Source organism: Bidens hawaiensis, unplaced genomic scaffold (assembly GCF_021521415.1).
Source record: "Bidens hawaiensis isolate Kalapana, Puna unplaced genomic scaffold, B.hawaiensis_p1.1 tig00019558_1, whole genome shotgun sequence".
Lineage (NCBI taxonomy): Eukaryota > Viridiplantae > Streptophyta > Magnoliopsida > Asterales > Asteraceae > Bidens > Bidens hawaiensis.
This window is the reverse complement of record NW_027492971.1, coordinates 28,822-49,112: the sequence shown is the minus strand read 5'-3', so window position 1 is coordinate 49,112 and position 20,291 is coordinate 28,822. Positions and strand designations below refer to the sequence as shown.

The window sequence follows — 20,291 nt, the reverse complement described above, 5'->3', positions numbered from 1 at the left end:
CAAAAATTCAGATTTTTCCAAAACTTTTTCTTTTTCAAAAAACCGTCTTGAAAGACTGTTTTTTTATGTTTCCTACCTTTCTCGTCCATATTTTCAAATTGTTGGAAAAATATATTTTTTACAATTATACCCCTGAACCACCACCACCTTGAACCACCACCATCACCGACGTCGTCACCACCACCGTCACTACCACCATAGCCGCCTCCACCACCGATGCACCATAACCTCCGTCGCCCCCACCCCATCACCACTACCGCTTATTAGTGAGACATTGTAACGATTGTCTACTTGAATAAAGAAACACTGTTAGTAAAATAAAAACCTTGATCAATGAAGATAGATTTATTAACTTCCACCGAACCACCGTCACACCGATGTTGTCTTTCTTCCCCTTCTCATGCTCATATTATTGCAAGTATAAAAACCATTTTAAAAGTGAAAAAAAAAAAAAAAAAAAGAGGTAACATCTTTATCCTGTTTAGAACCAAACTCTAACTTGTAGTATTAAATTGTATGTGATTCTAGTGTTGTCAAATCATTTTAGTTAACAGAGATTCACTTATGATCAAAAGGAAAGCATGATAAACAATATTACGAAATTAGAGGTGCGGAGTGGACACCCGTTCAAGGCTATGGTGCAGTGGTGGTGGAGGCGGCTATGGTGGTAGTGACGGTGGTGGTGATGGGGTGGGGTCGACGGCATCGGTGATGGTGGTGGTTCAAGGTGGTGGTAGTGGTTCAGGGGTATAATTGTAAAAAATATATTTTTCCAACAATTTGAAAATACAGACGAGAAAGGTAGGAAACATAAAAAAACAGTTTTTCAAAACGGTTTTTCGAAAAAAAAATTTGGAAAAATCTGAACTTTTGCTCCAATATTACAAAAAATTTGGACTTTACCTTCATTATTTCCCTAAATCCCGTCTCCTACCTGACTTTATTTTGAAATTTGGCATGCTCCCTCTTTATTTTTATCTTTTCCCAATACGTCTTGACAGTCCAAATCTCAAATAATTTTGAGGAAAAAAGAGCTATTTTTGGGACTCTCTCTCTAAAAGAGGCTATTTTGGGGACTCTCTCTCTAAAAGGGGCTATTTTGAGAATTTTCCCTACATAAAATATCATCATAGTATATTACACATTCCACGTATTCGAATATCAAGGTGTCACTATAGATAGAACCCTTGTTATTTAAAGTGAATACATGAAGATAATATACATAATAGTTTACATAGTTATATTTTCTTACTTGACAGTATCTTTTACTAGCCTTGTGTCCCTTTCCTTCAATGAGTGCATAGAAGCCGAGTCGCAAGCTTCATTGAAGCATCTAAACTTAATACTCATATAAGTAGTTCTTTTACTCTTACACATCAATATGCAAATTTTCCAAATTAAACTTCAACCTTCTCAACTTTGCATGTCCAAACATGTACTTGGGATGTTACTAATGTGTTACAATATTTAGATGTTAAGTTTCTCACATGAATTCAACACCTAATTCATATTAGATAGGAAGTGGGTCTCTTAACATGAAAAATTTTAGGTGGACTATAATCTCATCGCTATAACCGACTTGTGCATAAGATTAATAGCTAACCCTTTGGTTAGATGATCGGTTAAGTTATTTTGAGTTTGTTGGATATACGTGTACATGGCACAACATCAGTGACATTGTTAATGACATATGATCCTAAAGGGTCACTCACTAAGCAGCATTATCAAGAACAGGGCTGGCCTATAGGGGGCTGGGTGGTCGATGGCCTCAGGCCCGACACCCTGTTAGGCCCAAAATTTTTATTTTTTTTAAATTATATGTATTTTTATGAAAAACAATATGTATATATTTAATGTTTTAACTCAATTACATAACAAGTAGCCTGGTCTGGTGACAAAAGGGTATATGACTCCCAACTAAAAGGTTGTGGGTTCTAGTCTCATTTGAGACATGTTTAATCCTACTTTTATACAAAAGTTTTTTACATGGCCCAAATAATAACCAAGTAAACCAATTTGAAAATTAAATTGTTTAAACCCAACAAAATATTTTTTTTACTTAAGGCCTAAAATAGTTTTCGTATTTAACCTAAATTTTTTTTTAATTCTCAGAGCCGAACCTGATCAAGAATATGTGTAAATTAGATTTGTACATTACAACCTCGCTTAAAGTATATGACAATATCATTGTTAATATAAATAATGTAGATATGTATTATATTCATTATTTATATATTAACTAGTAACATATCAACTTGGATTATGTGACATATATTATATTCATTATTTAATTTTATATATTTGGTTTTAACGAACTAAAAATATATATTATGTGACATATTATATTGTTATTAGGTATAAATATATTTTATTTTGTTCATAACAAACCAAATAAATTGCAAAACATAATGATATCACACCAAACATATTCTAGATTCTAGAAGATAGTACAAGAAATGGATCATTAATAAGCAGCCTTTTACACATTCTTATCGGTGAATGAGATGGGGATGGTGACGCAGATTTTTTGCTACCAAAATCTTGACTTTACACTACGTATAATCAAGTAAGAAATGTGTCCAAAGATAAATAGGTATGGGATATAATATTGTATACTTTCAAAATTATCTAACACTTGAAAGGACTATATGTAGTCTTATTTTCTCTGCGGGGTTTTTTTTTTTTTTTTAAGTTGTCCAAAATTATAACACATATATACTAGAGTTTCTGTGTTAATTTAGAAAGCAAAAGTAACATACTAACTAGCCTAAGTGTTAAAGGAGTTATATAGGTGTTCTTGTGGTGTTTTCGGTGTTCATTCTACTCATCATCATACATCTTTTGTGAGTCTACGAGAAAGAGTTTCATGAAGGATTAAGACTTGTTAAAGAGGGGTTCTTGGCTAGAATCATCTTGAAGAGCAGGTTGCTTAGTGTGGATTAACTTTGGAGGAATTCTAACCTTAATCTCTTCTTCCACTGTCACAAATGTTTAGACAACCATTTACCTTCAAAGGTTGTAGTTCTAAACCTACTATATATAGCTAATTTTATTTTTGGTTTCACTGTCTTGCATGTGGATACATGGTGAGAAATTTTAAATGTTTTAAAATATTATGAGCTTTCGCTTCTGTTTCACATTATATATTAAGAATAAAACGGCTTATAATTTCCCAATACAGTACGCATAAATTCCATTGATATCACACCATATATGATGAGCTCACGAAACATGTTTTGTCTAGCACCTAAGTGTCTAGATTTGCCATTGTGCCTTAGCCAAGGTAGCTTGACTATCACATTCGATAGACATAGGTGATTTCGACTGAGGACACAATGGAATTTCATAAATAAGATTTCCTAGCCACTCTTTATCAGTTGCTACTAATGCCACAATCATACCATATTTGGCTGGAAAGTTTTGGAGGTAAAAAAGCCTAACTTTTCTTTCCATTCTTTTTCTTTTCTTTAAAAAAAACGATAGACATAGGTGATTTCGACTGAGGACACAATGGAATTTCATAAATAAGATTTCCTAGCCACTCTTTATCAGTTGCTACTAATGCCACAATCATACCATATTTGGCTGGAAAGTTTTGGAGGTAAAAAAGCCTAACTTTTCTTTCCATTCTTTTTCTTTTCTTTAAAAAAAAACGATAGACATAGGTGATTTCGACTGAGGACACAATGGAATTTCATAAATAAGATTTCCTAGCCACTCTTTATCAGTTGCTACTAATGCCACAATCATACCATATTTGGCTGGAAAGTTTTGGAGGTAAAAAAGCCTAACTTTTCTTTCCATTCTTTTTCTTTTCTTTAAAAAAAACGATAGACATAGGTGATTTCGACTGAGGACACAATGGAATTTCATAAATAAGATTTCCTAGCCACTCTTTATCAGTTGCTACTAATGCCACAATCATACCATATTTGGCTGGAAAGTTTTGGAGGTAAAAAAGCCTAACTTTTCTTTCCATTCTTTTTCTTTTCTTTAAAAAAAAACGATAGACATAGGTGATTTCGACTGAGGACACAATGGAATTTCATAAATAAGATTTCCTAGCCACTCTTTATCAGTTGCTACTAATGCCACAATCATACCATATTTGACTGGAAAGTTTTGGAGGTAAAAAAGCCTAACTTTTCTTTCCATTCTTTTTCTTTTCTTTAAAAAAAAAAACTCAAAAATGAAAAAAAAAAATTTCTTATCTTTTCTTTTTCAAACCCTTAAATAAAAAACTCAAGAATGTAGTGTTATATTTCAATACACAACAAATAAAGACTATCCTACTAACTTGTCAACCAAAGAAGCTTACTTATCAACGTTGCCAAAATAGCATGTTTAAATATGTAAGGAACATGTGACAAGCATTATTGGCATAAGAAGACATCAATCTAAAAAATAAGTAACCATGAACCATTACACAAGCCACAAACCAGTGTATAGAAGAAAAGATCAGAGCCATTTTAACCACAGGCTGGACCCGGGCTTTTCGACCCTCCATATCATACATTACACAAACGTTTTCAAAATAACCATTCAGCGATACAAAACAAGACGCGTCCAACAATTAGCCCGCTCAAGTACTCGAATCAAAATACAAAGTTAGTCAACACGCTACAACTACAAGCCATGGTCAACTCACGCCCTCTTTGATCTTCCTCTTCCTCTCTTAGCCGGTGCATCACCACCACCATTCTTGCTGGCGGCAGGTTGGCGGCCACGCCCACGGCCTCCTCCGCCAGAAGCCTTCCTGCCCCTTTTACTCGTCTTTACAGCAACACCGTTAGCTTCCGAGTCACTATCATCATTATTATCTTCTTCATTTTCCACTTCATCTTCTGAATCAGAAGGTTCTTTGGTTTTCTTCCGCTTGCTGGGTGTTTTAACAGTAGCCGCCTTTTTGTTAGTTTTTTTAGCGAGTGGCGGTTCAGTACTAGGTTGTTCAACCCCTTCTCCAGTAGCTTTTGCATCATAAATTTCAAGCGGTAGACAACCAAAATAACTTATTAGATATTATTATACACAAAAACGATTACAAATAGTAAACTGGTCAAAAATTACCACATGATTGCAATAACGAGTTACCTGATCAAGCTGATCACCAACATTTGTCCGATCAACTACCACCAACGAATGTGCAAAACCACACGCCACACTACAAAACAGCACAACAAATAATAATCACATAATAAAAAAACAATACGCGTTTTTTAGCTAGTTTTGAAAATGATTATGCGATACTAACTAACCTTATAACATGCATGCCTTCAAGCGAATCTACTTTTTTCGGTATTGAAGAAGATCTACAGCCCAAAACACAAACAATATTCACCAACTAGAAGACAAAAAACAAACTATGAAACCTTAAACAATGTAACATACTTCTGCTGGTTGGGCCCGTATCCAAGTTCACCCGATTGTGCAGGCCCCCAACTTATACACGAGCTATCCGCACCAACAAAATGGTGCATACTGCCTGAATCCATACACCGTATATTCCAACCACTAGCACACAAAAACAATAATTAATAATCTTAAAGTTGGCACGTCATCAAAACAGTTAAAGAGAGATGCATTAAACTCTAAACCTGAGATCCATGAGCGGTTTGGGGTACATCCAATCATCACCGGAGTTCTTAATCTTGCCCCACATGTACATCTGCCCTGCACCTGAAATTACAAATTTGCCCCTCACGGTCCAAATATTTTGTTCCTGGTCTAACTGTTTTATATTTATATTGAGAAGGCATTTGCTTTTACCAGCAGTAATAGAAGAACTGACAGAACCAGCAGAAACAACTGCACCGGGAGGGACAAGGTTATGTTTTGTGAAAACATCAAGACGGCGAGGGCTAAATTCATCTTTTTGCTCTTTATGTCCAAGCCTGTTATTGTAGTTTAATAGAATATGAATAACAGGATAAGAAAAAATAACTTTGCTTCAAATTAGGGGTGTGCATGGGTCACTTTTGGGCACAAATCAACAAGAAACAAAAATTCAGTTTTCGGTTTGGCTTCGGTTCAGTTTCAGTTTTCCCGGTTGACCATTTGGGGTTGAAATTTTTGGAGTGAGAAAAATAACTCAAAACAATGAACATGGGCTCAAAACTTTGGGCCCATATTATCTTTGTTAACTAATAAATAATTGTATTATGCATTTGGGCTAAAACATTTGAGTAACACTATTTATTAAATTATTATAAATCTCTTATAAATCAAGATGTAAATATTGAAATTCATATATTCCCAGGTTGGTTTAACTACATGCAAAAACAAAACCGAACCCGAAGTTCATTTTGTTCGGTTACAGATTGGTTTTCGGTTTCAGGCACACCTCTACTTAAAATACTACCCAAACAGACTTAAAATACTGTAAAACCGATCAGGACCCGTTTAGCCAGTTTATCCAAACAAGTCAAACAGGTTGATGGTTTTAAATTTGTTGTAATTAAACTGTAAACAAGTTGGCGGGTCGACTTCTTTAAGTAAACAGGTTGGCGAGCTGACAGGTCAACCAAAACATGAACCATTTAATTAGACAGCAACCCAAACATTATGTCAGCTTTTATAAAATAAAAATTGCATTAAATTAGATTAAAAACTGTTCTAAAATAAAGCAGTTTAGGTAGATGTAAGCACTAAATATACACTTTGGACAACTTTCGACCTGATTGACCGGTTTCCTTATATCTAACTTATTTTAAATCTGACTCATTTGACCCATTAAAGACAAACCATGGCCCGAATGGGCCTGTTGACAATTAGAAAGTACCAACCTTCCATATCCGCCAAAGCCCCACCTACAACAATTCATAAAGCAAATGTTTAATATAAAAGATCCACATAAATTAATTATCTAAACTTATATTTCATCAACATATGATAGCAACTGTGCAAGATAACTTACGTGTACACGTAGCCCTTTGAATCCACAGCAACTAAGCACAACCATATTAGATACAAAAAAAATCATAATATAAACTATTATAAAAAAAATAAACATAAAAACCTGTATGATTTGATCCGCAAGCCACTTTTACTATAGTGTCATTAGCAAAAGAAGCTATTGCTTTGGGCTGAGGTTGCGCTTCGTAAGCAAGCTTCACGGAGCTCTCTTTTGTATTATACTGAAAATTAATATATATATATATATATAATATACAGTGTCAATATATCATAATTAATAGCATACAATGTAAAAAAATAATAATGTCACAGAGTTAGCTTTTATAAGCGAGCGAACACGAACATGCTCCGTTTGTGTTCGTTCGGTTCTTTTACAAGCCTACTGAGTATACCTCATTGTCAGTTCCGTGTCCAAGTTGACCGTACTGTGGAAGTCCAGCGGTTCTGCAAATTAACATACAACAAAATGGCAATTTAACAATTTATTATGAAAGAAAATGTGTTGATCATAGTGTTGACCATACAGTATCGAAGCGCCTTCAACAGAAGTCAACCAAACGGTAAAATCAGCACCACATGCAACATTTGTGACTTCAGATACTAAACAGCGTACTGGGTTTACCTCAACTTCTGCAAAAGAGAAATAGATTGTGCTTTTAATCGATAAAACTATTTAAGCGGTCAATAGCTAAAAATAATTAGTGAACTCACCATTTTTCACTGAGCCCGTACCGAGTTGACCGTGTTTATTCCAACCAAAAGATAAAGAGAGACCATCTTCGGTTGCCACAACCGTATGGGATTTCCTGCTCCCGGCTTTTACAATTTTGTACCTGAAATTTTGTACCCAATCAAGAGATACTAATTATCTTCATCAATAACAAATTAAATATAATGGGTTAAAATGGGGTGCTTCTAAATATTAAACGTACAATCTTGATGATAATCAAGACCATTTATAAGTCAAATGATCTGTTTTGGATGACGAATATCACCCCAAATAAAAATTCTTGCATCTTTTTACAAGAAAATGTTATCTTTCGGCATTTTATCTACTAATTCATTAAATAATCAGAAATTCAGAAGCTGTCAAAACATTAAAGAAATTGAAGTAAAGTAGCAAACACCATCTTATACAGCCCGTTGTATTTTCTGATTTTGATTATTCAATATCACATAATCAGTTTTTTAAAAAATAAATAAAAACTCACGAAGCAAGTGCCGAGACTAGAGTTGGCTCATCACGTTTCATTCTATCTCCATGTCCAAGCTGACCCTTCTGCAAACACAAAATGATATTCGCTAGAATTCTTTATAATGCAGTTTAGTAGTAGTTGAAAAAATTTGTTTCAAAAATTAATAAAAACTGAATCATGATACAGCAATTTTAACTTACATCATTGCGGCCCCAAGTATAGCAACGTCCGTCAACACCCAGTGCCACACAATGACAAGATGCTACACGAAAACATTTCAAAGACATTAAGCCTAGGCCCGCTATACAAACACAAAGTGGTCAGATGGCTTGTGTTGACGGTCATAGGGCCTGAATAATGGGACGAAAAAAAGCCATATTAAGTCCAACCCATACTGCTTCTATAACTTTTTAACTAATAACAAAATTACTGATAAAGTCGCCGCATGACTTTTTTTGCCTAATCATTCTGCCCGTATGGTATCATCCGGGGCCATGTGACATCAAACGGGCCCACGTGACGTCAAATGGGCTAGCGTGACTTCAAACTAGCCGATGTGACGTCAAATGGGCTCTTATGACTTCAAACGGGCCCAAGTGACGTTCGAATGGGCTAGCGTGACTTCAACGGGCTGACGTGACGTCAAATGGACTCGTTTGACTTCAACAGGCCCACGTGACGTCAAATGGGCTCGTATGACTTCAACGGGCCCACGTGACGTCAAATGGGCTCGCACGACTTCAAGCGGGCCCGTGTCACTTCATTAAGTCACACGGGCAAACGGCCTCTTTTCGTCTAACCAAACGGCCCGTGTGGCATCATCTGGCCCAGCTAAAAAAGTGATCTTAGTCAGCAGACATATAGCATACCCCCATCAAAAACACTAAACAGAATCACTAAAACTAAAGGTCGAAAACAACTACAAGTTATAAGTGAGAGTGAGTGACTGACCAGAACCAGCTGCCACATAACGAATATCAACTCCGAGGAGTGGGCGGAGGCGTGTGGGAGAAATCAAGCTCCATTCCGATAACCCCTTCATCTCCGATCAAACTGAAACCCTAATTTTTTAAAAATGGGTGTGTTGTGTTCTGTTCTGTGAAGAAAATGGGGTATGGGTGATTAGTGGGTATGTTGGTCATTTTCATTTTTTTGTGTTATTGTCAGCAGGATTTTCCCACCTTTTTTTAAATAAGGTTTGTTTGGATGCCGCAGGTTCTTTCTTGTAGTTGTATGGCATTTGGGTTGCTATGGCCCACTATTTTCCCTCTTTTCATATATGTTCTTTTTAACTCTTTGTATGCATTTGAAGAAATAAAATAGTTGTGTTTTCTTTGATCTAAAACTATCTACACTGTCCACTTAATGTTGATGCCTTTGATGGCATGGAATGCATCCATAATTACAGGCCCATTGGAGATATCCAAATCCAAAGTAAACGTCCAACTTCAAGGGCTCATTATATTCGGGTTTTTGTGCCAAGATAACTTTTTTCCTTTTTTCTTTCTAATGATAATTCAATTATTTTATATACTGATGATATTAATTATTATTTTATTAGAGTAGATGAATTTATCTCGTACATGTGGATCTGGTTCATTTTTAATCTATTTAATCCTTAGTTATTTGGAAATTTGATTTTTATTGTTCTCAACTATTTCATTTTGGTCGGCGTTGATCCCAACTTTCAGTTTGACTGGCAACGGTCCCAACTTTAACATTCGTTTCTTCCACCAGTCCGCGCCTGACGGAGTACTGACTTCGATAAGTTTTTGCCGATGTGTCCTTCTGAGTTGTCAAAAAAATATTACATGCAGCCAACGTGGATATGGTATTATACTTAACACTAGTGGAAGTGCCCGCGCGTTGCGGCGGGAGAGGCAAGATTCGGTCGGTAGCAGTTCGGTTCATTATGGTACCTCATTTGCTATACCAAAATTTATATTCGGTATTGTTTACGATATAAAAAATCCTAAATTGCTGACTAAGACTTCTTCTGTAGCTTCAACACACCATAAAAAAATTCTCCAAATTTTTTAACATGTCCGCAACCAAACCAAATTCACACAAAACTCACCAATCGTCTCCGGATCTAACCAAATCATCCAACCACCAAAAAAATTAAAAATTAAAATTGTCACCTATTAGCGATGCTGCGGTTCCGACAATACGTTGCGCGGTCATCATTGGTTTTATTTTATCAATCCTATTAAGCTATGTTTACCGTGTATCATGTTATAATCACATATGCATTTGTCTTTTCTTTTTAATCTAACCAAATCAAATATGTTGCTATAAATTTGATCTAGGATGATGTTGGGACTTCATATGTAACTTGACCCATTTCAGTTGATATATCTTTCAATTATAAAAATCTTTAAAAAATAGAGTAACCAACCAAAACACTAAACTCTTAACCTGGGCAAAGTAGTCAAAATGCAAGTTTAGTCAATTAGTGTTACAGCCACTTGTAATGTTTTTATTAAACAAGTGATTATTGTTTTAAAAACATATTTTTAGAAGCAGTTTCATACATTAACTTATTGATGATAAAAGAAGGAAAAAAGAAAAAAGTTAGTGGCTGAACTTGAACAATACCACCACTGGGCACCGGCTTAAAACATCCGACCCAAATCAATTTGAAGATGGATCTCTTGTATACGGGTTCTCCAAGACACAATGCCCATCAAAAATCATGATTTCAAGTTTAAACCACACACACAGAGAATTTGGAAGTAGAAATTGACCTTGAAAGGTAAACAACAACTCTTGAAGTTCATATAAGCAACATATTAGAATATCATGATCTTAAATTTTTCTCGGTCTTAAAAAGTAACTTAAATATTATATAAATCATTTGAACAGTTTCCCTCAATCATGTGCAAGTCAAAACTCGATTGTGACAACTATTAGACGAAATGATGTATTCATTTTGGTATTTAGGAAATTAAATGACTTTAAAAAGCGTGATACCTGTTAGATGTTCCATGCATTAGCCATAAGCAAGTAGTTATCTATGGTCATTTCAAGTTATTCTTAATGCAAACGAACAAAACCCTTATAGCCCGTTTGACTCACCTCTAATCCGGAGGGTTCAATTTGACCTAGGGCTTTTGCAGCGCCTAACACTGCTGCTGAGCCACCCATGTCAAACTTCATCAGCTCTGTAGAACAACCCGGGCCCGTTGTAATGTTGTAACCAGCACTGCAAACAAATAAAATTCAAACTAAATATGTTACACCATAAGGAAGCATGATTAGTATTTCAAAACAAATTAAAGTTGTAGTTCCAAAATTGAGCAATCGTCAACAAAAATCTTATAAAGATGACGATATCAAACAAGTTGAATTTGAATTTGATTCAAAACAAATTAAATCATACCTATTAAACAATTAAACTTAGGGTGCCTTTTGGATAATTGATAGTGCAGACCCGAATTGATAGTGCAGACCCGAAGTATAAGAAACTTTTAAATCTACTTGAGACAACAAAACAATAATGTCGAAAATCAAAATACAACTTTTGACTGAAGCAATGAAGCTTTAGGTTAAATAGCTCCAATATTGTTAGCAACCTCCAACGCATCATAACCCGAAAACGTAATGCCACAACAGATCGTGAAGCACAACCCTACTTGTTTATGCTGCTTAGTTATCAGTTGTAATTTCTACTGGCATACCTTTTACCAATTCCAAAAGTGCTGCTGTAATTAAGAAATAGTTTGGACACTTGGGGCATTACACACAGTACCAGTTGCAGTCCACATGCACAACATTTTAGCAATTCTAACAATTAGTTCAGTGTGTGAAATTTACTAAAAGGAATATAGGTCCAACCTCAAACAAGACAAAAGGTTTTTAGTTACTTTAAGTCTGTTCAGTTTCAGTTTTTTTGGTTTCATATCGGTTCGGTTTCAGTTTTTTTGGTTTCAGTTTTAGTTTTTGGTTTTATTTCAGTTTTCAAATACCATTAACTTGACCCTAAATTACCAATTTTCCTCGGTTATAGTCAAAGGGAGCCAAAAAAGTTTAAGCCAACTGCCTTGATTAAAACTTTTTAGTTAGACGGGCTAAAACTTTTTAGCCAAACAGGTGAAATAGACCTTTTTAGAATATCTTGAAATTATGCGACCCATTTTCCTATTAGCTGTTTTTTAATATGGCCCATTTAAAACCGACATGAACTCGCTTACTGAACCCGACCCGGAGCCACCCAAAACCTGAGTAAACAACACTTTGCATACCAGAAACCGACCTAAAGTAGCCCGAAGCTCGATAAAACAACAAAAAAATATTGAACCTGACTCGATGCAGCTCAAAACCTGATTAAGCAACACCCAAAAACCAAAAACCCCTGATTAAATAAGCTTATTTTTGGGCTCAGGCGCGTTTAAGTTCGGCATGAGCTTGTTTATTAAAAAAAAAAGCTTACTTTTAGGCTCGAGCTTGTTTAAGCTTGGGTTGATTTGAGATTTTTGTGAGCTGAGAATTCTCGAATAACTCTGCTTGATCAATTGAGTTGGGAACAGTTTTGTTTGTCGGCCCTTCCAAAAAGCCGCATGCCCACATCTTTGACTAAAAAATAATGAAATAAAGAGTTTTAAAAACACTAAACTTATTATAAAAGTGGTAAAAATAGTAAATAACGAACCTTTGGGTTCTAGAAGGTTAACACCAAACTCATAGTTTATAGTATGGGCTTTAATTGCTTCAGCCGATTGAGAAGCAACTTCGGTAGGTCCTATAATAATGCTGGTGCAGCAGCATCATCAGCTTTAAACTTCTCTCAAATGCAAAAGAACTGAATTTGTTGTCATTTAGATTATATGCTTTTTTTGGGTCAATCTGTAGTCTGCATTTTTATACAATAGCATGGAAGGTGTAGTCATGGACCTTGGCTTATCAGTAATCAACAGCACAAACTCAATCGTAAGTGTTAACTTGCACTCAACAACAAATAAATTTCAGTCGACCTAAATATCTGAGTGGTAGACAATAAGTTATGTAATTATATAAAAGCAAACCTTTAAAGCACACCCAAATGCCTCGAGCACCTCCCCGATGAGTTCTTCTTCTGCCATCTTTTCCCCTAAAAGTATTTGCAAGATTATTAAAATCATATGTATGCAATACAATTAAAAATAATGTAAATTATTATAATGCATACACTGCACATCAATAATACGGGAGATCTTGTCCATGCCTAAGCATTTAGGCAATTTCAAGCATACCGGCAAAATCGAAAACGAATTTTCACACGCATATATACATTTTGTGTCACATTAACTAACCTCAGTTTCAGGGATCTCTTGCAAGAACCATCATAGATCATTTTTTCAGCTAACCTACAAAACAAGAAAAGTCATTTATTGGTTTCTACAGAAAATTATATCAGCCTTATCTATGACTTTAGTTATAAACTTTGTAACAGTTTGCAATTATAGACGTACGTGACATGCTGTAATAAAAAGACCATGAATTATTCTTATATAAAAGATTAAGAGTCAACAATAGAAGTCAATATAACAACTACATGGCATAACCAAAACGCATCACCAGCATAGTATCATGTATTGAAAATAATATATATAAATCACATAAATTTATGTTACAGATCATGAATAACAGTTTTGAGAAAGAAAACCCAAACCAGTTGCAGTATGGCTGGTTGATTCATGGTGAAGCTGAGCTAATATATGTCTTTAAAGTCGAGTTCTCTGCATAAATGTTATGGTACCCGAGGTAATATGGTGTAATTTTAACCCTGCAAATCTATTGTCAAACCTAATTATCAACCAATAAACCACAATGAAACCAAATTTAAAGGTGAATCAGCTAACTGTTCAAAACATAATGAAATCAAAAGAGTAATGAAAACGTGAATTAGCTAGCATCTTCAAAGCATAATGAAATCAAAAGGGTAATGAATAGGAATAATCAAGAATCATGGGAATTGAGAATACATAATACAAAGGAAGAGTATAACATACCTAATACCAATAAACCATAACTAAACCCTGGTGATTATGATGATGATGAAGAATTTCGTGTGGCTGTTTGGCTATTTTTATAGCATAGAAAGTAGCAATTAGGATGACTATATTACATAGAAACTGACATGAATTAAAATAAATTGATTGATTGTTGAAGAAGAGATTGATTGAGTAATTGATGTATGAGGTGTAACGTATATAGAGAGAGAAGGAGAGGAATTAAAATAAAGTATTGAGGTTGACTGTTGGATTCCCGGCAGGTAGGGTTCTGGACTGAAGTCGCCGGCAGGTAGGGTTGGAAGCCGGAGCTGGATTTTTCAGGCAAGGGCAATTAGTTCAACGGCGTCTCATGGAGGAGAGTTAAGGAATTTGAATATATATTTTATAATGTAATATAGATATTCCATTCATAATTCATCCCTAATTCTCCAAAGGGACACCCAAATCAAAATCTCCAATTTATCTCAAGAATCTTAGGGGGTGTTTGGGATTGTTTATTTTTATCAACTTATAGCTTATTGACTTTTTAAAAAGTAATAAGCTGTTTGGGATTGCTTATATTGTGAGAGGAAAAGTTCCATAAGTTAGGGGGTGTTTGGCTAAGCTTTTAAAATTGCTTTTTGCTTATTTGCTTTTTGAAAAGCAAAAGCAACTTTTGAAAAGCTCCAATTTGAAGCTTTTGGAGGAGCTTTGCCAAACACATTTTGCTTTTCAACAAGCAAACAAGCAAGTTTTAAAAGCTCACCCAAACACCCCATTACACTTTTGTAACTTATTAACTTAATAAAAAGTTATAAGGAGGTAAAATAAGGAATCCCAGACACCCCCTTAATTGAATCATCGAATCTATTACAATCTCAAGCCCTAATCACACTCTGCTCGCAGTGAGTTCATCATCCTAAATCAATACACACATTCCGATAAACAAATCCACACATTCCGATCAACAAACATGCATAATAAACCTAAATCAAAACCAATAGACAACCGAATTCAATCTCCTTCAACAAACTACCTTCGGACTCGGACAATACCGCAGTAAAGCCAGCCTCCAATCCGAACTATCAACCGAAACATAATGCAACTCATCCACAGTACATATTGGAGGCTTAATCACAACCTTCTCACCGTTAATCGTAACAACGTTCGTTTCGCCGGAAGAGAAAGCCCTGAGGAATGACATCATCCAGACCGGAGGACGGCGGCATCGGAGTAAAACGCCGATGCGGCAGAGGAAGCTAAACAATGACGGTGATGACAGTCAAACGTTGTAATTGAATTGATGATTCAATTAGGGTTCTTAAGATAAATTGGGGATTTTGATTTGGGTGTGCCTTTGGAGAATTAGGGATGAATTATGAATGTAATATGTTAAGTATGACACCATATCCACGTTGGCTGCCATGTAATAATTTTTTGACAACTCAGATGGACGCATCAGCAAATACTTAACGGAGTTAGTACTCCGTCAGTTGCGGACTGGTGGAAGAAACAAATGTTAAAGTTGAGACCGTTGTCAGCCAAAATGAAAGTTGGGACCAATGCCGACTAAAATGAAATACTTGGGACCAATAAAAACCAGTTTTCCTAATTATTTTAGCTGTATATATATATTATTGTTTTCATCCATCACGTGTGGCCTGGTGGTAGGAAGCTTGGGTTCTCGAGTGGAGACTCAAGTTCGAATCGCACTTGTATCACTTTTGGGTGGATATTAGCAATGAAGGATTTTAGCTAGGCCTTGTGCAAAGGTTGTCAGTTTAACAGAGAGCCCACTCGGGGTTTCGTCCCACCATGTGTTATGGCAGAGAGTTCTGCTCTTGTGGTGGCACAACGATTGTCAAGTGGCAGTCGGCGGTATGGTTTCCCGGTGGAACGCCCATGCCAAACTCTTAAGCCAGCGTTAGCCCAGTTAAGACAACATGGTATGGCCATAGTGGGGCATCAGGGCTCTCCAAATTTAAAGATTGCGATAGCATAAATATAAGAAAGTTATCCTTCTAAAAAAAGATATTATTAATTTCTATGTATAATTTTTTTTATATTGTTTGCTTTTTATTTAGATATCATTTATTTAATCAATCAATTATTTTTAAATTATAAAGTTAATTAAATACATTTTATATTTGAGAAGCATTTAAATTTAAAGTAAGCATGTTTGATGAGATGGCAGCTGAGTAGGCAACTAAGGGCACCTAAGTGTGTCCTAACTATTGGAGGTGTGTAACATCCGCATTTCTGAAAGTAATAAATAACAGAGAGTTTATTATTAATCGTGTGTCGTTAGTTTAATTGTGTGTGCAAATGTTTGGATAAGGATTGGAATGGGAATGGAGAGTGGGTGGTGGGACCCATAACCCACTATATAAACCAAACCCACCCACCATTTCACCATTTTGTCTCCCTCCCCACACACTAGAAACACACACACTTCTTCTCTCAAACACCCGGATCCAAATCCGAGCAAAAGAAAGGTGAATCTCGTGTTCAACGTCATCAAGCAACAAGAAACGCTTAAAAGATCCTCGTGTTGTCCATATCTGAACTCGAACCCGAGGTAAAAAGGTAGGTTTCGGTTCAAATGGTTAAGTTTTACGGTTAGAATCGGCATGCAACCAGATATGATGATAGACCGGGTTGTGAAATATAAGAAAAACATAAACTTGGTGAGTTTTAACCTCACGGTGTGTCGAATGACAAAAAGGTGATGTCCGGACCTCATAAACGCGGGTACATAAAGTTGGTACAACCCAAAACCCATAAAAAGGGTAAAATCGGGTCCTAAGGATGAGACTGGGAGGAAAATGACTTTAAAATAGTAAAAACGAAGAAAGGCAGAAATTTCGCATCGCATGGCCATGCGAAGCGAAATGGCCATGCGAAGCGAAACGCTCCCATGCGAAATTGTTTAAGTTGTGACCCGATTCATTTTCTGATGCGTTTTTGCTAAAGGACCGATTAAAGAAAATAAAATTTTTCCGAGCTGACCTGGTAGCTCAACCCCAGCCAGAGGCTCTGCCCCTTGGACCCTGCTAGGGGCTGCCGCCCCTAGACCCCGCTACCAAGGGCGCTGCCCCCGGACCCCCGTTAGTTGAGGGTTTCATCAACTTAGATGTAGGAAGTAGTAGCAATGGATAATTGACACGCGTAATGTATTGTACAGATAGCCGTGCACAACTAGGGCAGGGCATTACCATCAACGGCGAGAGAAACCGACTCCAGGTGAGTTCTAGCCCCTTTATATGTTATGTTTCCGGGGCTGTGTGCATACTCCTATGTGGTAGATAATACGCTTACTTGATTGGTGAGTGTATGATACGCGTATGATTGTGTAATGAGTGTATCGTTACATAATGATTGTATGAACGATTATGTATATATATTTATAACTATAAGATATGTAAAGTATGCACGTATGATAAAGGTAAAGTTATTCGAGACATAAGGGACCAGACCCTTATAATATCTGTGATGATAGGGACCAGAACCTCATAATATCTGTGATGATAGGGACCAGACCCTCATAATATCTGTGATGTTAGGGACCAGACCCTTATAATATCTGTGATGATAGGGACCAGACCCTTATAATATCTGTGATGTTAGGGACCAGACCCTAATAATATATGTGATGTTTAAGATAGAATAGCTTATGGTATACCATAGGGTTATATGAAAGAAAGTATGTAAGTATGCATGCATGTATGTAAAGTATGTATGAAAGAAGAAATAACATGTAAGGTATGACTACGTATCTTCGGACACATATGAGTGAGGAAATGAATTTAATGTACGTTGATTGATTAACAAGAACTCACTTAGTGTGGCTGACTTTTAGTATGCACGCAGGCAAATAGATTGAGGCAGCTGGCTTGATGAGGGGGACACATGGCATGATCGGAAGAGACTGGCATCAATGAAGAAGTGTCATGACTGTTCTAATCGATGTTTATGGAAAGATAATTTGTATGTTAAGACATAAATGAATGTTTTGTAATGTGATGTTTGAAATTTTAAGTTATTCTGCGAAAGTTTTAATTAACTCTGATTTTAGAACTGTGTCTATGAGTAAATCCAACGCCAAAGTAGGGCTTCCGGGAACGGGGCCTTACAAGGTGAAATTAAGGTTTTAAAATATTTGTAAGAATATGATGTGGCAGATGACTGTACCGCTAAGGACGCCTAAGGGCTCCCTTAGCATTGGAGATAGCTTAAGACTATGAAGTATAGTACTCTTAAGCTATAGAAAGGGTCATACGTGGTAGAGAATGATGGAAAGGGAACACCCACCACCTCCCATAGTCACATATGGCAGATGGCAGGGTGCCACTGAGGGTGATCGTGCATGTCTTTGCACCCATTATCCAATCATTTTTTTTAATTTTTTTTATTTCTTTTTGCTATTAAATAAAATGAAATTGTGGAAAATGAGGTAAAACATGCGTTAAGTGATGGGGTTGAATGATAGCAGAAAAGCTAAGGTGGTCCTGGCGTGATAAATGATTGAGAATGAGATGAATGAGCCATAACACATGGTCTAATGTCAAATTTGATACCAGCAGGTCCGCTTCAAGGGTAGGGCGACAGACCCAGGCCCACTCTCGAGAGAGGCCTGTAATTGGTAAAAAATAAAATTTATAGTATTTTATATATTGTTTTTACACAAAAAGCTTACAAAATGACTTTTTGGTTGAATGGAAGTTGTTATATACTATTGAAATAAAGGTCATGGGTTCAATTTCCACAACTAGTGTTCTTGTTTTTGACTTTAGAAAGGCAACCTTATTTATAAAATGTTAAATTATCTATTATATAATTGAGAAATGCTATTTTATAGGCCCATTTTTTTACGTCCTAGGCCCCGAATTTTTGAAGGGTTTTCAGAAACGGTCCTATATATCAAGACAGTGTGTTCCCTTCTCAGAACATCAACAAAAATGATGATTCATCACTTATCAAATCACTATAATAACTTATAGTCATGACCCCTCAAAATACAAGTGTAATGTTGAACCTATCAAATAACCGATGGCTATAAACGGAACAACTGATGATTCATTTTTGTCGGAAATTTGTTCAGAATGTTTTTCACACTCTATTTTCAAAACCTGTACCAACTATAACTGTTTGCAATCGTGAATCTCATTTAGATAACGTGTAAATGGAATACTTTGACTTTTTGTACTAAGTTAGTTGGTTTGCTTATCTTAGAGCATTCTCATCCCTTCCCCTGTATTCAAATCCAAAACTACACTAAAAATCATTGTTTTCTTTCTCCCTTGTTCAATTAAATAGTACTTTTATCTGCATTTATCATTACCTATTCTCTATCCTCTACTCATAACCACTTTCAACAAAAATTAAAAAAATTATAGGGTGCTATAGGAATTTTGCAAATATACAGAAAAATCACTACATTTTTTCTCTCCTCTACTCATAAAACCCTAAACCACTCATTACATTATAAAAACCTCACTCACATAATTTTATGGGTGGGATGTGAATGCTCTTAGAGCAATCCTATACCTTTCCCGATCTCTAAATTCAAAACTGTACTAAGGTGCTGTTTGTTTTTTCAAAAGTAAAATGTTTTACAGTTTGCGGAACATATCTGCAGACATTTGTAGAAGAAGATGTGGACCAACACTACGTAGTATGCAATAAGAAGACTTTGCTTTTAACGTATGTAAGCTGCTAAATAATTTGTGGTGGTGTACGAACTATGGTAGTGGATGGTGGTGGTGGACGATGATAGCGGTAGTGGACGTTGGTGGTGGTGGACGATTGGTGGTAAACGATGGTGGTAGGTGGTGAACGGTGGTGGTGGAGAATGGTGGGTGGTAGTGATGGACGGTGGTGGTGGACGATGGTGGCTGACAGTGGGTGGTGGTGGTGATAGACGGTGGCGGTGGACGATAGGTGGCGGTGTGAATAAGTTTGAAGAAGTTAGATATTAGATTTTTTTTAAGACCATAAAAATACTTTTCAGGTCTTAAAAAAACAAACTGTCTTCGGAGACTTTTGTCTGCGAACCCGCAGACATACGCCCATTGCAGATCTTTTAAGCATAAACAAACATAACTAAATATCCCTACATTTTCTGAAAGTTTCCGTTCGAAAAATAAAATAAATTATTTATCCTTTTTAATTAAATAATAATTTTTATACCTTTATTGTTATCATTTTCTCT

At 36.0% G+C, this 20,291-nt stretch overlaps 1 protein-coding gene across 1 annotated transcript; it reads right to left on the bottom strand.

Moving 5' to 3' along the window:
- Window positions 1-4,597: 4,597 nt before the first annotated feature.
- LOC143558582 (uncharacterized) lies at window positions 4,598-15,284 on the bottom strand. The gene is made up of 19 exons (XM_077047397.1): window positions 15,117-15,284; window positions 13,559-13,566; window positions 13,400-13,453; window positions 11,187-11,313; window positions 9,060-9,144; window positions 8,309-8,370; window positions 8,124-8,191; window positions 7,624-7,745; window positions 7,437-7,542; window positions 7,305-7,356; window positions 7,016-7,133; window positions 6,914-6,944; window positions 6,783-6,806; window positions 5,767-5,891; window positions 5,595-5,676; window positions 5,389-5,511; window positions 5,256-5,309; window positions 5,093-5,161; window positions 4,598-4,990 (listed from the first exon to the last, which is right to left on the bottom strand). The coding sequence occupies exons 1-19, from the start codon at window positions 15,282-15,284 to the stop codon at window positions 4,645-4,647; spliced, it is 1,824 nt and encodes a 607-aa protein (XP_076903512.1). The 3' UTR covers window positions 4,598-4,644.
- Window positions 15,285-20,291: the final 5,007 nt, after the last annotated feature.

Coding starts and splice junctions, on each gene's coding strand:
- LOC143558582 (XM_077047397.1), bottom strand. CDS start 15,284: ATGTCATTCCTCAGGGCTTTCTCTTCCGGCGAAACGAACGTTGTTACG. Junction 11,314..13,399: donor AAGAGATCCCTGAAACTGAG/GTTAGTTAATGT, acceptor ATTTGTTTGCAG/TGCTGGTTACAACATTACAA. Junction 4,991..5,092: donor GTTGGTGATCAGCTTGATCA/GGTAACTCGTTA, acceptor TGGTTGTCTACC/GCTTGAAATTTATGATGCAA.